The 12500-nt window shown below is 39.1% G+C and overlaps 1 protein-coding gene across 1 annotated transcript in view; it reads right to left on the reverse strand.

Moving 5' to 3' along the window:
* The window catches only part of Haspin (haspin), a 20500-nt gene that overhangs the window by 7526 nt on the left and 474 nt on the right, over window positions 1-12500 (reverse strand). Inside the window, exons 2-9 of the mRNA XM_043023136.2 lie at window positions 7177-7367; window positions 6351-6502; window positions 3031-5437; window positions 2691-2715; window positions 2413-2499; window positions 1598-1784; window positions 894-1079; window positions 574-713 (exon numbers count right to left, since the gene is read on the reverse strand). Coding sequence (XP_042879070.2) covers window positions 574-713; window positions 894-1079; window positions 1598-1784; window positions 2413-2499; window positions 2691-2715; window positions 3031-5437; window positions 6351-6502; window positions 7177-7356 — 3364 coding nt within the window. The 5' untranslated portion in view covers window positions 7357-7367. The remainder of the gene's footprint in view (window positions 1-573; window positions 714-893; window positions 1080-1597; window positions 1785-2412; window positions 2500-2690; window positions 2716-3030; window positions 5438-6350; window positions 6503-7176; window positions 7368-12500) is intronic.

Consider the following 12500-nt stretch of genomic DNA (forward strand, 5'->3'; position numbering starts at 1 on the left):
AGAGACTGGAAGAGATGAGAAGGAAAAGGGAGGGGAGAAGAGAAGAGATGAGAGGGAAAAACAGAGGAGGGACAGAGAGAATGAAGTTTGAAAGTTTGGTCAAATATTTTGTTTTCCTCAGTTTGAATAATCATCAAAAGGCATTTCAGTTTACTACTCTCAAAGCATTCCTGTAATGATGACTATTATTGCTATTACCAACTTAATATAGGATATACATTTAAAAATTTAACCACAAAATAAGTATCTACAATCTATCTATATAATATAAAATATATAGTATGGACAATTTGTAGCATGTTCTAAAAGGCATTACAAAATGAAAATTATATCACAAAAAAAAATAAATCAACATATCATGAAAAAAATTAAATCAACATTACAATCTCCCTAAAAATTAAGAGAATACTAGTCTCTATGAATAATGGTAGTTCAGTGATTAGAATCATTTACAGATAGTTGTTATCCAGAAGTGTGATGAACTGGCGAACAGGCAAGAAGTAATTCTATCATCCTGATCTCATAGGCTTGTATTAGCAATGAATTTCAAGGTAAACAAATAATATTACATACCTTTTTCATCATTGAATACATCCCACATGTTGAGAAGGTCTTGCAGATAACAACCTTGGACACATGAAGAGTTCAGCACATTTACGAAGTTTTCTGTCCAATTTGACTCATTTTCAGATTTTCTCAAATTGCTCAGCTCCCTGCAAAGTGCATAATAAAGTTAGAGGTACCACCCTACCTTCTGACTTGGTATGAATATAATAAATTGTTATCAATGCACATTTACCTTTTTCTCAAATATGATTTCCAGGCTTGCAAAATACAAAAGCATTCAAGGTTCACTCTGGAGCTGAAAATTGTAAAAGCTCAAACCAACTCACAGGGATATGACGATTTCAGAGACAATTTCCCCGAACTTCTTCTGCGGTTCCCCATTAACGTCAAAGTCTCCCTCAATGGGCATGATTTTGAGAACGGTCGCTCCTTCAAGGCTGCTGGGGCTGGGCCGCGTCATGAAGACCTCTCCATACACACCCTCCCCAATCTTCTTGCAATTGACCAGACGGCTGTGGGAAAAATTCAATCATTTCATCACTAGAACACCGGAAATTTAGAAACTAATGTTTAAATACAATACCACTTTTGCCAAAAAAAGACTTACGTCTTTTGGAATTTAATAATGTTACTTTTCACAGATTACAGCACTTAATTTCTATTGCATGAGGTCACTAAACTTTAGAAAGAAAGACACAACCTAAAGAGTATTGATGTACAATAGTCATATATCTCAGTCCATAAATATAACATGCTAATTCATTTATATCTTGCTAGTTTTATTGGTTTATATCACAACCTTGTTATCAATACGCATTCATATGTTAGAAACTGCTTACAATTCTCTTCACGGTTTAATAGTCCTATCTACTTTACGAGTAGTATCCTTGTATTGCCCAATAAGAACCAGCAACTTATATCCTCTAATCAGACTCTTACAACAAGGTTACAATTTTTTTTTTTTTTAAGGACATCTTCCTAAATTGAGAACAAATTGACATCTGAATTAATATTTTAGTGATTGCATTACCTCTCTGTGAAACACTCATCAATAGGGACTGGCTCGACTTGACTGCAGAGCTTGAGAACATATTCCCTTGGGTCAGAGGGTACAGCAGGTTCAGATGCATCTATGCTGACCACTGTATGGAAACTTGTATGGTGTGAAGAGTGCATGTCCTCTTCAGCTGCAATTCCCATTTGTTGTATTCGTTTACCTGAGGGAGAAATATATACAACATATAGGTAGGCAGTTATATAAAAAGTCTGAAAGATATTACTACTTTCTTAAGTTGAGCAAAGTATCTATGATACACATGTAATAAAATATGATAAAATTTGGATGTTCTGCAAACACCTTAAAAAAGATTTATGGGTATTGCATTTCTCTGTGTTTACTAGATAGACAAGACATTGTAAATATATAGTTCTATTACACTAAACAGACAAGCAATAAACAAAAATTGATATTACTGCCTATGACTTATACAGCAACAATGACCTTTATTATGACCATCAAGACTAGGACAATAGGTGATATAATTACGCCTGGCAGCTCTGTTGCTTTCCATGCATGAGAAAAGCATGTGCTGCCTGCAGGAAACGGTTGCTTTTGCTACATCCTATTCTCTAGGTAAGCATTTATGGTAGAGCATTATGTGGTACATACTTTTATACTATTATGACTACTACTCTCATAATCACTTTAAAAATAAATACTAAAATAACGTAATTTCTATCAATGATAATGTTCCTGATCACACAACAGAATAGGTGTGGGATTTTAGCAGCAACACAGTCTGAGCTGTGATTCTCACTCTATGGGTTAATACTGTAATAACTTACTTATATCGGCAGGTATAGCTGATATTCGCCCTCCACCTCTTTGTCTGTGGCCGTCAGACACACTATGTACTGTCTGCCGCCGAATACCTAAGATGACAAGAAACGTTCAACATAAGCACACCTTTCTCTAATCAAAATCTTCACTGAAGGGCAATTCCACTTCTATATTGAACATGGTAAAAAAAGATAAAGAATAAAAATGAAAGAAAAAAATTGAATTAGAAAAAGGAAATATTGAATAAAACAATAACTACATAACAAAATGGAATAATAAATACCTGCTTCATCCTGTTGGTAAGGTATCTGAAAAAGAAATAATCAAATATAATATACATAATGTAATAACCAAATTGTAAATTATGCAAATCCCTCATTTTTTTCATTACTGGGTGATAAAACATTTTGTATTCATCAATCATTGTTAATTCATCTTCCCATTAATATTGTGGACTTTTTGGGATTGCCAAACGTCTGATAACATTAATGCATATGTGTGAAAGTAAATATGTATTTCACAGGAGTGACTGGCAGATATGAAAAGTATTTACTTACTCATCTCAAAACTCAATGAACATTTTGAACTTGAAAACTTCCAAAGCAGAACAACAGACAATTTACCTTTGCTCCAGCCATGCTGAGACAGGATCTCCTCCAGCCCTTGCCTCCTTTCATAGGAACCATACACTGTACTTTTACACTTCTGCATACATCTTCTAATTCCTCCAGCTCCAGGAGGGAATTCTCCTTAATACTGCTTTCAGCCAATACATATGGCTTTGTTCCTCCAGGAGGTGGCATTTGTTCTTCAGAATCTACACTTTCTTTTTCATCTGAACTTGTGTTCTCTGTATTTTCAAGATCCTTGGTAATATCTGGCAGTTCCTCAGAACCAACTGGCTCTTCCTTGTCTACTTCTGAACTATGAGCATCTGAGGTCTCAAACATGTCTTCACTAGATTCTAGCTTACAGTAAACCAATTGGTTACCTCTCCTTTCCTTCCTGGTCTGGAAGTCAGTAAATACTGTAGTATTTACTGAACCGAAACTCAATGCAGTGGCCTCTAAGCCCTGTACACTTTTTACAGACATTTTGCTAATATTTTTAAGACTGAGTTCTGTGAGGTGAGTTTGATTCTGAAGTATACTTGCATTGGTAGAGTTCTCATCCTCACGCTGGAATATAGTGGTGTTTTCCTCCAATTGGTTTTTGCATAACCTCGCAGATTTTCTTCTCAGTACCTTTGGAGACGGCACTAATGACTGTCGCTTCATAGCTGCTAATCTTCCACTCCTTCGCTTTGCCTTAGAATTTCCTGACACAATGACACTGCTTGAATCCACATCCAATATGGATTGTAATGTGCTTTCTGCAGGCTCTGCATGGCAATTTCTATTTCTTGGTCTTACGGAAGTAATATGCTTCACTTTTTCTTTAAGACTCAACTTGTTAGAAGGTCTTCTTGGGATAACAAGTGAAGTTTCTGAGTCTGAAGTCTCCGCCCGTATGTGACTCCTGTGACCCCGCTTTTTGGATATCCATTTCCTTCTGCCTATGACCACAGATTTTTCTACCTCTGATTGTTGATTTATGGAAGTATTTTTTGTATTTTCTTGAGCTGCCACTAAATCATCCACTGAGATATCATAAGTTTTAGTCTGTCTGGGAGCTTTCTGCCTTAGTCTAGTAAGAACTGGAGATGGCTCAGCCCAAGATTTTTTAAGAGACAACTTGGAGCCTAACTGCCTTGTCTTTTTTCGTAGACTTAGTTTCGATTTACTCAATGATGGTATATTTCTCTTGTACATGTGAGCTAGAGGCCTTTCCAATATGGAAACATCAGCTGAAGATTCAAGTTCATTTCTGATCTCAATAGGAGCTCCTTTCTTTTTCCTGCGTACAGATATACAGTTGTTCTTTTGCATTCTAGTAGTGACTTTATTTTTCAGTGTTCTAGCAGTGCCTATGTTCCTTGAACCTATCAAACTGCTGAGTTCCATACTTGCTTCCAGTACACTGCTTTCAGCATGAACAAAATTGTCTTTCTTTGCTTTAGTCCTGTCACGAGATGGTATAACTACTCCTTTGAATGGGCCACTCTCTAATTCTAAAGAGCTATTATAAAAACTCTTAACTCTACTCTGACTATCCCTGTATTTTTCTTCCCTTAGACGGCAGGATGAAATGGCTCCATTTGTTGCGGGTGCCACAACGGGTGAAATTTCAGATGACTTTGAATCTATTTCAGAGTTGCATGTCTCATACCTGCTTTCTACAGACGGTTCAACTTGATCTTCATCATTCGAGTGGAGGTTTGATTTAGATTTGAAGGACATTGGGGATTCAAAATTTGACGAATTACTAAGGGCAACAAGATAACTCTCCTTTGGCACTGGAGATATCATGTGTTCAAGGGTTGGAGTTGATGGCATACTCCATGTTTTCCCGTTTTTCAACACTGCTTTCAGTCTGTTTACATCTGCTGGGGTGCTTGTTATTACATCACTTTTCGCACTTGACTTTCCCACTTCCTCGGTCTTGCTTCGAGCCATGAAAGGGCTTTCCACCGCTCCCTCTTCTCCGCTGGTCTTCTTCTGCGTCCGGCAGATTGGGGGCGTGGTAAAGTCAGTTATTCTGTGCAACTTGATTAGTGGTACCTTAAACATAGTCCCAGGGGGAAGGGCTGAGGCTGCCCTTTTCAGCTCATCTTCACAAGGGTCTCCAGCAACAAGAGGTTCTGGCCCCTTTACATTCTTCCCCTTTGATGCCTTAGCACCAGTCTTCCCCAAACCTTTAGTGTTGAAAAATTTCTTCGCTTCTCTTCCCTCTTCCCTTTTGTTTGCTCTCTTATTATCTCCATCATTCTTTACTTCTTCGGCAGGTAATATGTGCTCATGGTTTTGTGCAGATGCTGTAGTATAAGCTACAGAGGAGAAGAGGGATTGATACAAGATTCCATCAACTTCCAGGGAGCTTCCAGCTGATGAAGACAACTGGTTACTGCTATTTGCAATCACAGATGGTAATCTGAAATTAATAATAAAATAATAATAGTAACTTTTAAAACCATACTGTGTCTCGCTCTCTCTGTCTCTTGCTCTCTTACTTTAATTATAAACCACTAAGGGCACTAATATTAAGTGTTCAATTACTAACTGTAATAATTAAGTTGGATTGATTAAAAATTAAAAATCAACTCTTTTTGATGAATCAAATTGCCAACTTAATTCAATGAATTAATAATATGGAATACCCAAATGAAATGGGAATATAATAATTTGATATCTTGTCACCATGCAACTGCAGTGTACATTCAGCACATCACTAAAATGCATCAAAAATTCATTATGAAAAAAGGTAGTTTTACTTTCTCTCAAACTATCTGTATTTATTTTTAAAATCATACCCTATAAACTAGAATTACAATCGTATCAATCAAACCATAAACATAACAATAATATATAAAAATGCATCATGCCGCCAGGATTTTATGTTCCCATGACTTCCATTGCTTCTTACAAAAGATGTCTAGACTTTAATAAACCCTTAATGCCCCAAGACGTGGGGTTTGCATCATGGCTAATCTGGCCTTCCTTCCGGGGTGACATGATTGTCTCATTATGGCTTTGTCTGGCCTTCACCAAGCGGTTCGAGAGTACAGCTATAAAGGGTGAAGTGCCTTTGTTCATTATATATGAAATTTCTGAATAGTCACCTTATTACTATACCCTGTTAAATTTTGGTAAAAAAACATCAATTACAAAAAAGTGCCCAATGTTAGATATTACCAAATTCTTGGAAAGTGTGCAGATATTTCCCTAATATTTATCATAATACAAGAAACGAAGAAGGATGGAGATTACAAATAGGAGGAAGAAGAAGAAGAGGAGGAGGAAGCTTCAAATACCAAATAAGGAAGGATTCTCCCATTTACACTTACTTTGCTCCCTTCAACAGTTTGTCAAAAGTATCATTGGCAGAATTGTGACTACTGCCAAGACTACTGTTTAACAAAGAGTTTTTGACAGCGAGTGGTTTTCTCTGCAGTTTGCCCTGAACTTTGCGCTTTGACTTCTTCAATTTACCCTGTTTCTGAAAGAGGGACAAGAAAAAAACACAATTACCATAGGTGCGGAAAAATCTAGACCCATTGATTCTGGCACAACTGATCAAGTTGGTGGGGGGGTGAAAAAAAAAAAAAATTATATACATATATATATATATATATATATATATATATATATATACATAATATATATATATATATATATATATATATATATATATATATATACACACACATATATACATATATATGTATATATATATAGTACCATAAAAAAAAAAAAAAAAAAAAGTGACTCCAAATTATATCGACAATGAATTCAACACCTTTGTTTCTGGATCTCCACCTGTTCATATTTAATCATTCCTGACACCTGATGGAGACTTTACATTACGTAAAGGATAACATAAATATTAAGAGTAACATATAATCATGTTCAGCTGTGAAATGTTAGCAGATGTATGGTAATAACTATCAATTATTTTTAGTTTAGAGGTGTAGCTACAAAAGTCCCTATATGCTTATATAGTGTAACTCACCATCCACAATCCTTAATGGCAAAGGCTATAAAATTACTCAGTCCAAACAGAACTTGCTATTACCATTATATGAATTCCAGTTAAATGATGTTATAAATCTACATCACATCAACAAACCTACCCTTCTTTATTTATGAATACTCTAAACCGGCTAAAATTACCGTGTTGCTCGTTTCCAGCAGAGCGTCAAAGGGGTCACTCTCATTCTCATCCTTGTTGATAAAAAGGTCGCTGAACTTTGGAATGAACTTCCTCTGCTTGAAATGTCTTCGTCTCTCTTCCTCTGACTTTGGGGGCTCCTTGGCCTTTGAGTAGGTTCCCTTCTGCGGCCGAGGACCCATGGCACTTCATTCTGCAAGGATCATTATACACTTTGGCTATTAACAAATGAATGATGATAATGTGAATGAGAACAACTAATACAAAATTTCAAGGTCCTCAATAATACCAATAATATTAATAGTAACAATACAATTTAGTGAAAATTATTTCCATAATTACATAAAAACTACATAAAAAAAATACACTAATCTTATCCTAAGAGAAGGATATGGCAGTGGCACGACTAGGTGTCTGTTACTGAGGTGGCATCTGATTACACATACACATATGTTGACAAGATCAAACATCTCTTAGACCGGACCAAGGCAAGGCTCTCTGTCATGAGAGCTCTGTCTGGGCGGCGCTTAGGGGCTGGACACTGCGTACTAAGATCTTTTTACGTGCACGCTGTCCGTCCCATTGTGGACTACGCCTCCGTCGCCCTGATCACAGTAAAACCTGGACTCAGGAAAAGACTCGACATAATGCAAAACGAAGCCGCCAGGATTATTCTGGGTGCCCCTGGGTGGGCTAAGGTTACTAACCTCCTCCTGGAGGCCAAACTCTTTCCCCTGGACACCCGGATTGATCAGATGGCGGCCCAGTTCCTTGCAAATGTCCTACAGTCCCCACTGGACTCGCAGCTAAGACAGAGAGTGCAGCGTCGGCTTGCACAAAACCAAGAACTCTTTGCTAACAACACCTGGCTGTCTCAGACAACCAGAGTGCTGAAACGCTTTGAGCTCAAAGAGACACTACTGATCAAGGGCATGGACCATCCCCACCCTGACTATGTCTCAGCCCCGCCGTGGGCACGATCCTTGATAGAGTTCTCTGTCATGAGTCTATCAAGAAGAAAAACGCAGTACTCACCGCCTCTATTGAAGGCTGAGGCGGAGAGGAACATTACAGCAATCACGCCGCTGAACAGTAAAACCTACTTCACGGATGGTTCTGTAGACCCCACCACCCGCACTGCAGGCAGGGTTTTGCAGCAAGGGGCATAGAGAAAGCTATGCGGGTATCAGACAATGCCTCCTCGCTCCAGGCAGAGGCAGTAGCTATTATGGGAGCCCTAGCCCATGCAGCCCAGACGGACGGGCATGTTGTTATACACACAGACTCTAGGGCCGCCATTGACAGCCTGCAACAAAGCACGCCCCTTGATAACGTTTACCTGGTAACCTCGATTCTCACCATTGCTCAGAGAATCCTGGATCAGGGAAGACGCATCATCATCAACTGGGTCCCAAGCCATGTTGGTATTGAAGGGAATGACGTAGCTGACAGGTTAGCGGAGGAAGGCAGGAAGAAACCCTTGAGTGATCTTGTGGTGCATCCTAGCCGGGAACTGCTAAGGCGTAAAACGATGGTTGCAGGGCAGGTCGGTGCCCTGCAGCGACACAGAGAGGAAGCGAGAACCTCCCCCTCGGCCAGCTGGTACTCAAACGCCACAGGCTATGAGTCGCTGATACTCTCTCCCAGAATATCAAGGTGTGCTGAAGTCAGTCTGCACAGACTGAGAATAGGCTACCCTTGTGCGTGGCAAATCATCCCCACTATTGGGCAAGATGAGCGACGCTGTGAGTATTGTGGCGCGCCGGACGCCAAATTAGAGCACTACCTGATGGAATGCGAGCACACTCGCTTCCTCAGGCAGGGCCCAGAGACGACAGCCGCCGGGCTGGTTAGAAGGCTATGCCTGTCATTAGCCCCCTGGCAACTGGAGCGCCTACAGGCAATCCGACCGCCAAGGTAAAAGTTCAGTCATGATGATCAGATGAGTCAGCACTTATAGCCAACAGAGACCGGGCTACCCCTTCCACACAACCCGGGCGAAGCGACGTCTTCGCAAAATCTCTCTGAACTGAGCTGAATTGAATCAGCGATGATGATCAGAAAAGATTAGATAAGATGAGTCAGCACTCATAGCTGGCAGAGGCCGGGCCGCCTTGAGCATATAGCCCGGGCGAAGCGACGTCTTCGCATATCTGTCTGAACTGAACTGAACTGAACTGTTGACAAAATAAAAATGTTCAGAATGATATCTCCCCAAAATAGCGGTGTATCTGCTGCTCCATGCCCCCTCCCCCTCCCTCCACAGCTCTGCCACTATGCAGCAAGGGGGAGGGGGGAGGGGGGGGGGCAGTACTAATTTATATCAAATGGCCAAGAAATCATATGAAATAACTTTTGATTATAAATACATGAATATACATATAAATACATACAAACATATAAATACAGACAATAACACAACAATTTTTTTTTATTCAAGACTTTACCAGTGTCTAGATAATTTGTAATGTAATGACATATCACTTATATATTCATATTTTATATATGTGAGATGATTTCTAAAATACCAATACGTTTTCCTAGCAGAATACTGATTCCTCTATCCTTTTCATAAGTTTTATGTATTATCTTACAATAGACTTACATAAACTTATTTCATAAGTACTTAATCAGGATGTACTACATTTCATCTTACTGTACCTCTCTCCCACCTGATACAGCAGCAGTTCCTTAAAATTTTCAGCCCCAACATCCAAAAGTTAAACTCTAGGTCACCCTGATACCCTCTCTCCAGTATTAGCCTACTACTCCCGACTTTAAAGTTTTAATTTCCTGTAATAAGGACGGCTATGAAGAAACAGCTAAATTCTCTGGACTCTTTATTTTCATTTTCAGTAAATAAATGAAGAGTATAAATCTTAAACAAAATATTTCTTCACTGTTAGATTGTTTTCCAGAATACCTTTTTGGATATCCCCACGAACCAGTTTTGATACCCATTGGGGGTACAAAGTGTTCTGAGAGGCGCTGGGAGATATATTGCATGTGGAGGTTGTGTGCGCTTGTTATCTTCAAGGTGGGAGCAGCATTAGGCAAATAATCGCATTGGCACAAATGGGTCAAGTCAGTATTTGGATTTTATAAAGCAAAATAATATAGGACTGAAATATAAATGGAATATACTTGCAGAATAGTCATTTGTTAAGCTTTTATTTGTAGACTTTGCATCTAAATAAGATTGTCCAAAAAATTCAAGGTATTGGTTTAGGCTCTAGGTCACTCTAGTTACATTATACCATATTCAATATCCTGTTTGCTGAATAAATTTATATGTGAAAGATACAGGTAACTAACAAAATATGTACTTCTTGTATACACAAGGAGAGGGAAGGAGAGAGGGTTAGAGGGAGGGAAGGAGGGAGGGAGAGTGAGGGAGGGAGGAGGGAGGAGGGAGGGAGGAGGGAGAGAGGGTTAGAGGGAGGGAGGAGGGAGAGAGGGTTAGAGGGAGGGAAGGAGGGAGAGAGGGGGAGAGGGAGAGGGAGAGGGAGAGGGAGGGAGAGGGAGAGAGAGAGGGAGTGAGGAGGGAGGGAGGGAGAGGGAGAGAGGGAGGGAGAGAGGAAGGGAGAGAGGGAGGGAGAGAGGGAGGGAGAGAGGGAGGGAGGGAGGGAGAGAGGGAGGGAGAGAGGGAGAGGGAGAGGGAGAGAGAGAGAGAGAGAGAGAGAGAGAGAGAGAGAGAGAGAGAGAGAGAGAGAGAGAGAGAGGGAAAGAGAGAGAGAGAGAGAGAGAGAGAGAGAGAGAGAGAGGGAAAGAGAGAGAGAGAGAGGGAAAGAGAGAGAAGAAAAGAAAAGAGAAAGAGAGAGAGAGAGGAAAAGAGACGGAGGGAAGAAAGGAAGAAAGGAAAAGCACAAGAAGGTATGAGGGGAGAGAAAATAAAAGAAAAGAACGATTGTACCTTCGACTGATACTTTACTCTCTTAACTCACTATTATTTTTTGGGAAAAGTACTGCAATGGTGCTTTCAATCACACCATGCCAAAGTGCAACACTTCAGCTTAATATATTTTTAATATAATAATAATAAATAAGAATAATAAAAAACAAAAAAAAAACTTTATTTCCATTATTGAATTTCAGCCTACATATTATTTTCTAAACTTTTTTCATCATACCCTAAAATAGGCATTAATTTAACTTCACAAAATAAGCCAAAGGAATATAATAACTGCTTTAACAACTAGGATATTTGTGCATCTCTGAATGGAGCCACAAAAATAAGGAGGCGAGCCCTGCCGTTCTTCACAAAGAACAAGGGAATTAAATAGCGAGGCTTTAAAGTCAGTGTATTCTCCTAGCTGTTACAGTTGTTATAGTATACCTCCTGATTGTATTTTGCATCTAAATTGTTGTGCTTTTTGTGGTACGCTTGAAATGGCTTAGAAATTGAAGCTATAAGAAATTATTTAAAATTAGCACCTTAATCTGGACAAACAATTATCATTGTTGTTAAAGCGAATTTACAGGGTTTATTATGAAACACTTAATATGACAGGATACTCCTTTAGGTTGTATTCTACAGCTGATGTGTTGCACCTTAGCATAATATGATGGAAAATTTTTAGAATATAAAATAATAGCTCAAAAGAAGCGGGCTGAAATGAATATATATCAAGGGGATTTAATAACAAGCAACCGCTGTGACAATGGTATCACTCAAGCCATCATTATAAGCTCCAACAGACAATCATCTTGAATCTTCTAGTACGACAGAGCTTGGTCTACAAGCTCTATCATATCAGAGTATGTGTGACGGCTCTTTGATGGCCCTTGCCAGTGCGCCAAAGGAACAGAGGAAAGTAATCACCTGTTGCTCTACTCATCACTACACATATCCCATGATCTTAAAATGAAAATCAACAACAGCAGAATCTCCAGTCAACGAGCAATGACCTTCGGATACAGTACCCTCGGCATCAACCCTTCAGCTCCTACATAGGACCACTGAGGCACAGGTCAAGATTGTTCTAAATATTTGCCGAAGGAGGGGGTTTGTATGCATATTCAAGTAAATCCTATTTCCCTTAAACTCTTGATTTTCGGTAGTAAAATGGAGGATGATAGGCAAAAGAAAGTCAAGAAAACTCCTATAGAAACACAAATATTAGTTAAAATGAACTTAATCATGTCAGTGTGCGAGATTTTGGGGTTCCTCACTTACCTCTCGCATGAATATCGTAAAGAAAATTAATAACTCTTCTCTAAGAACTTATCTTATGACATGAATAAACGTAATTACTTGATTTCGTGTTGCAAATGTGCCCGTATGCCAACAAGTATGTATGTGAAGATAGAACCCTATTAGCGCGAC

Source organism: Penaeus japonicus, unplaced genomic scaffold, assembly GCF_977035675.1.
Source record: "Penaeus japonicus unplaced genomic scaffold, GWHDUDI00000001_assembly GWHDUDI00000021, whole genome shotgun sequence".
Taxonomy (NCBI): domain Eukaryota; kingdom Metazoa; phylum Arthropoda; class Malacostraca; order Decapoda; family Penaeidae; genus Penaeus; species Penaeus japonicus.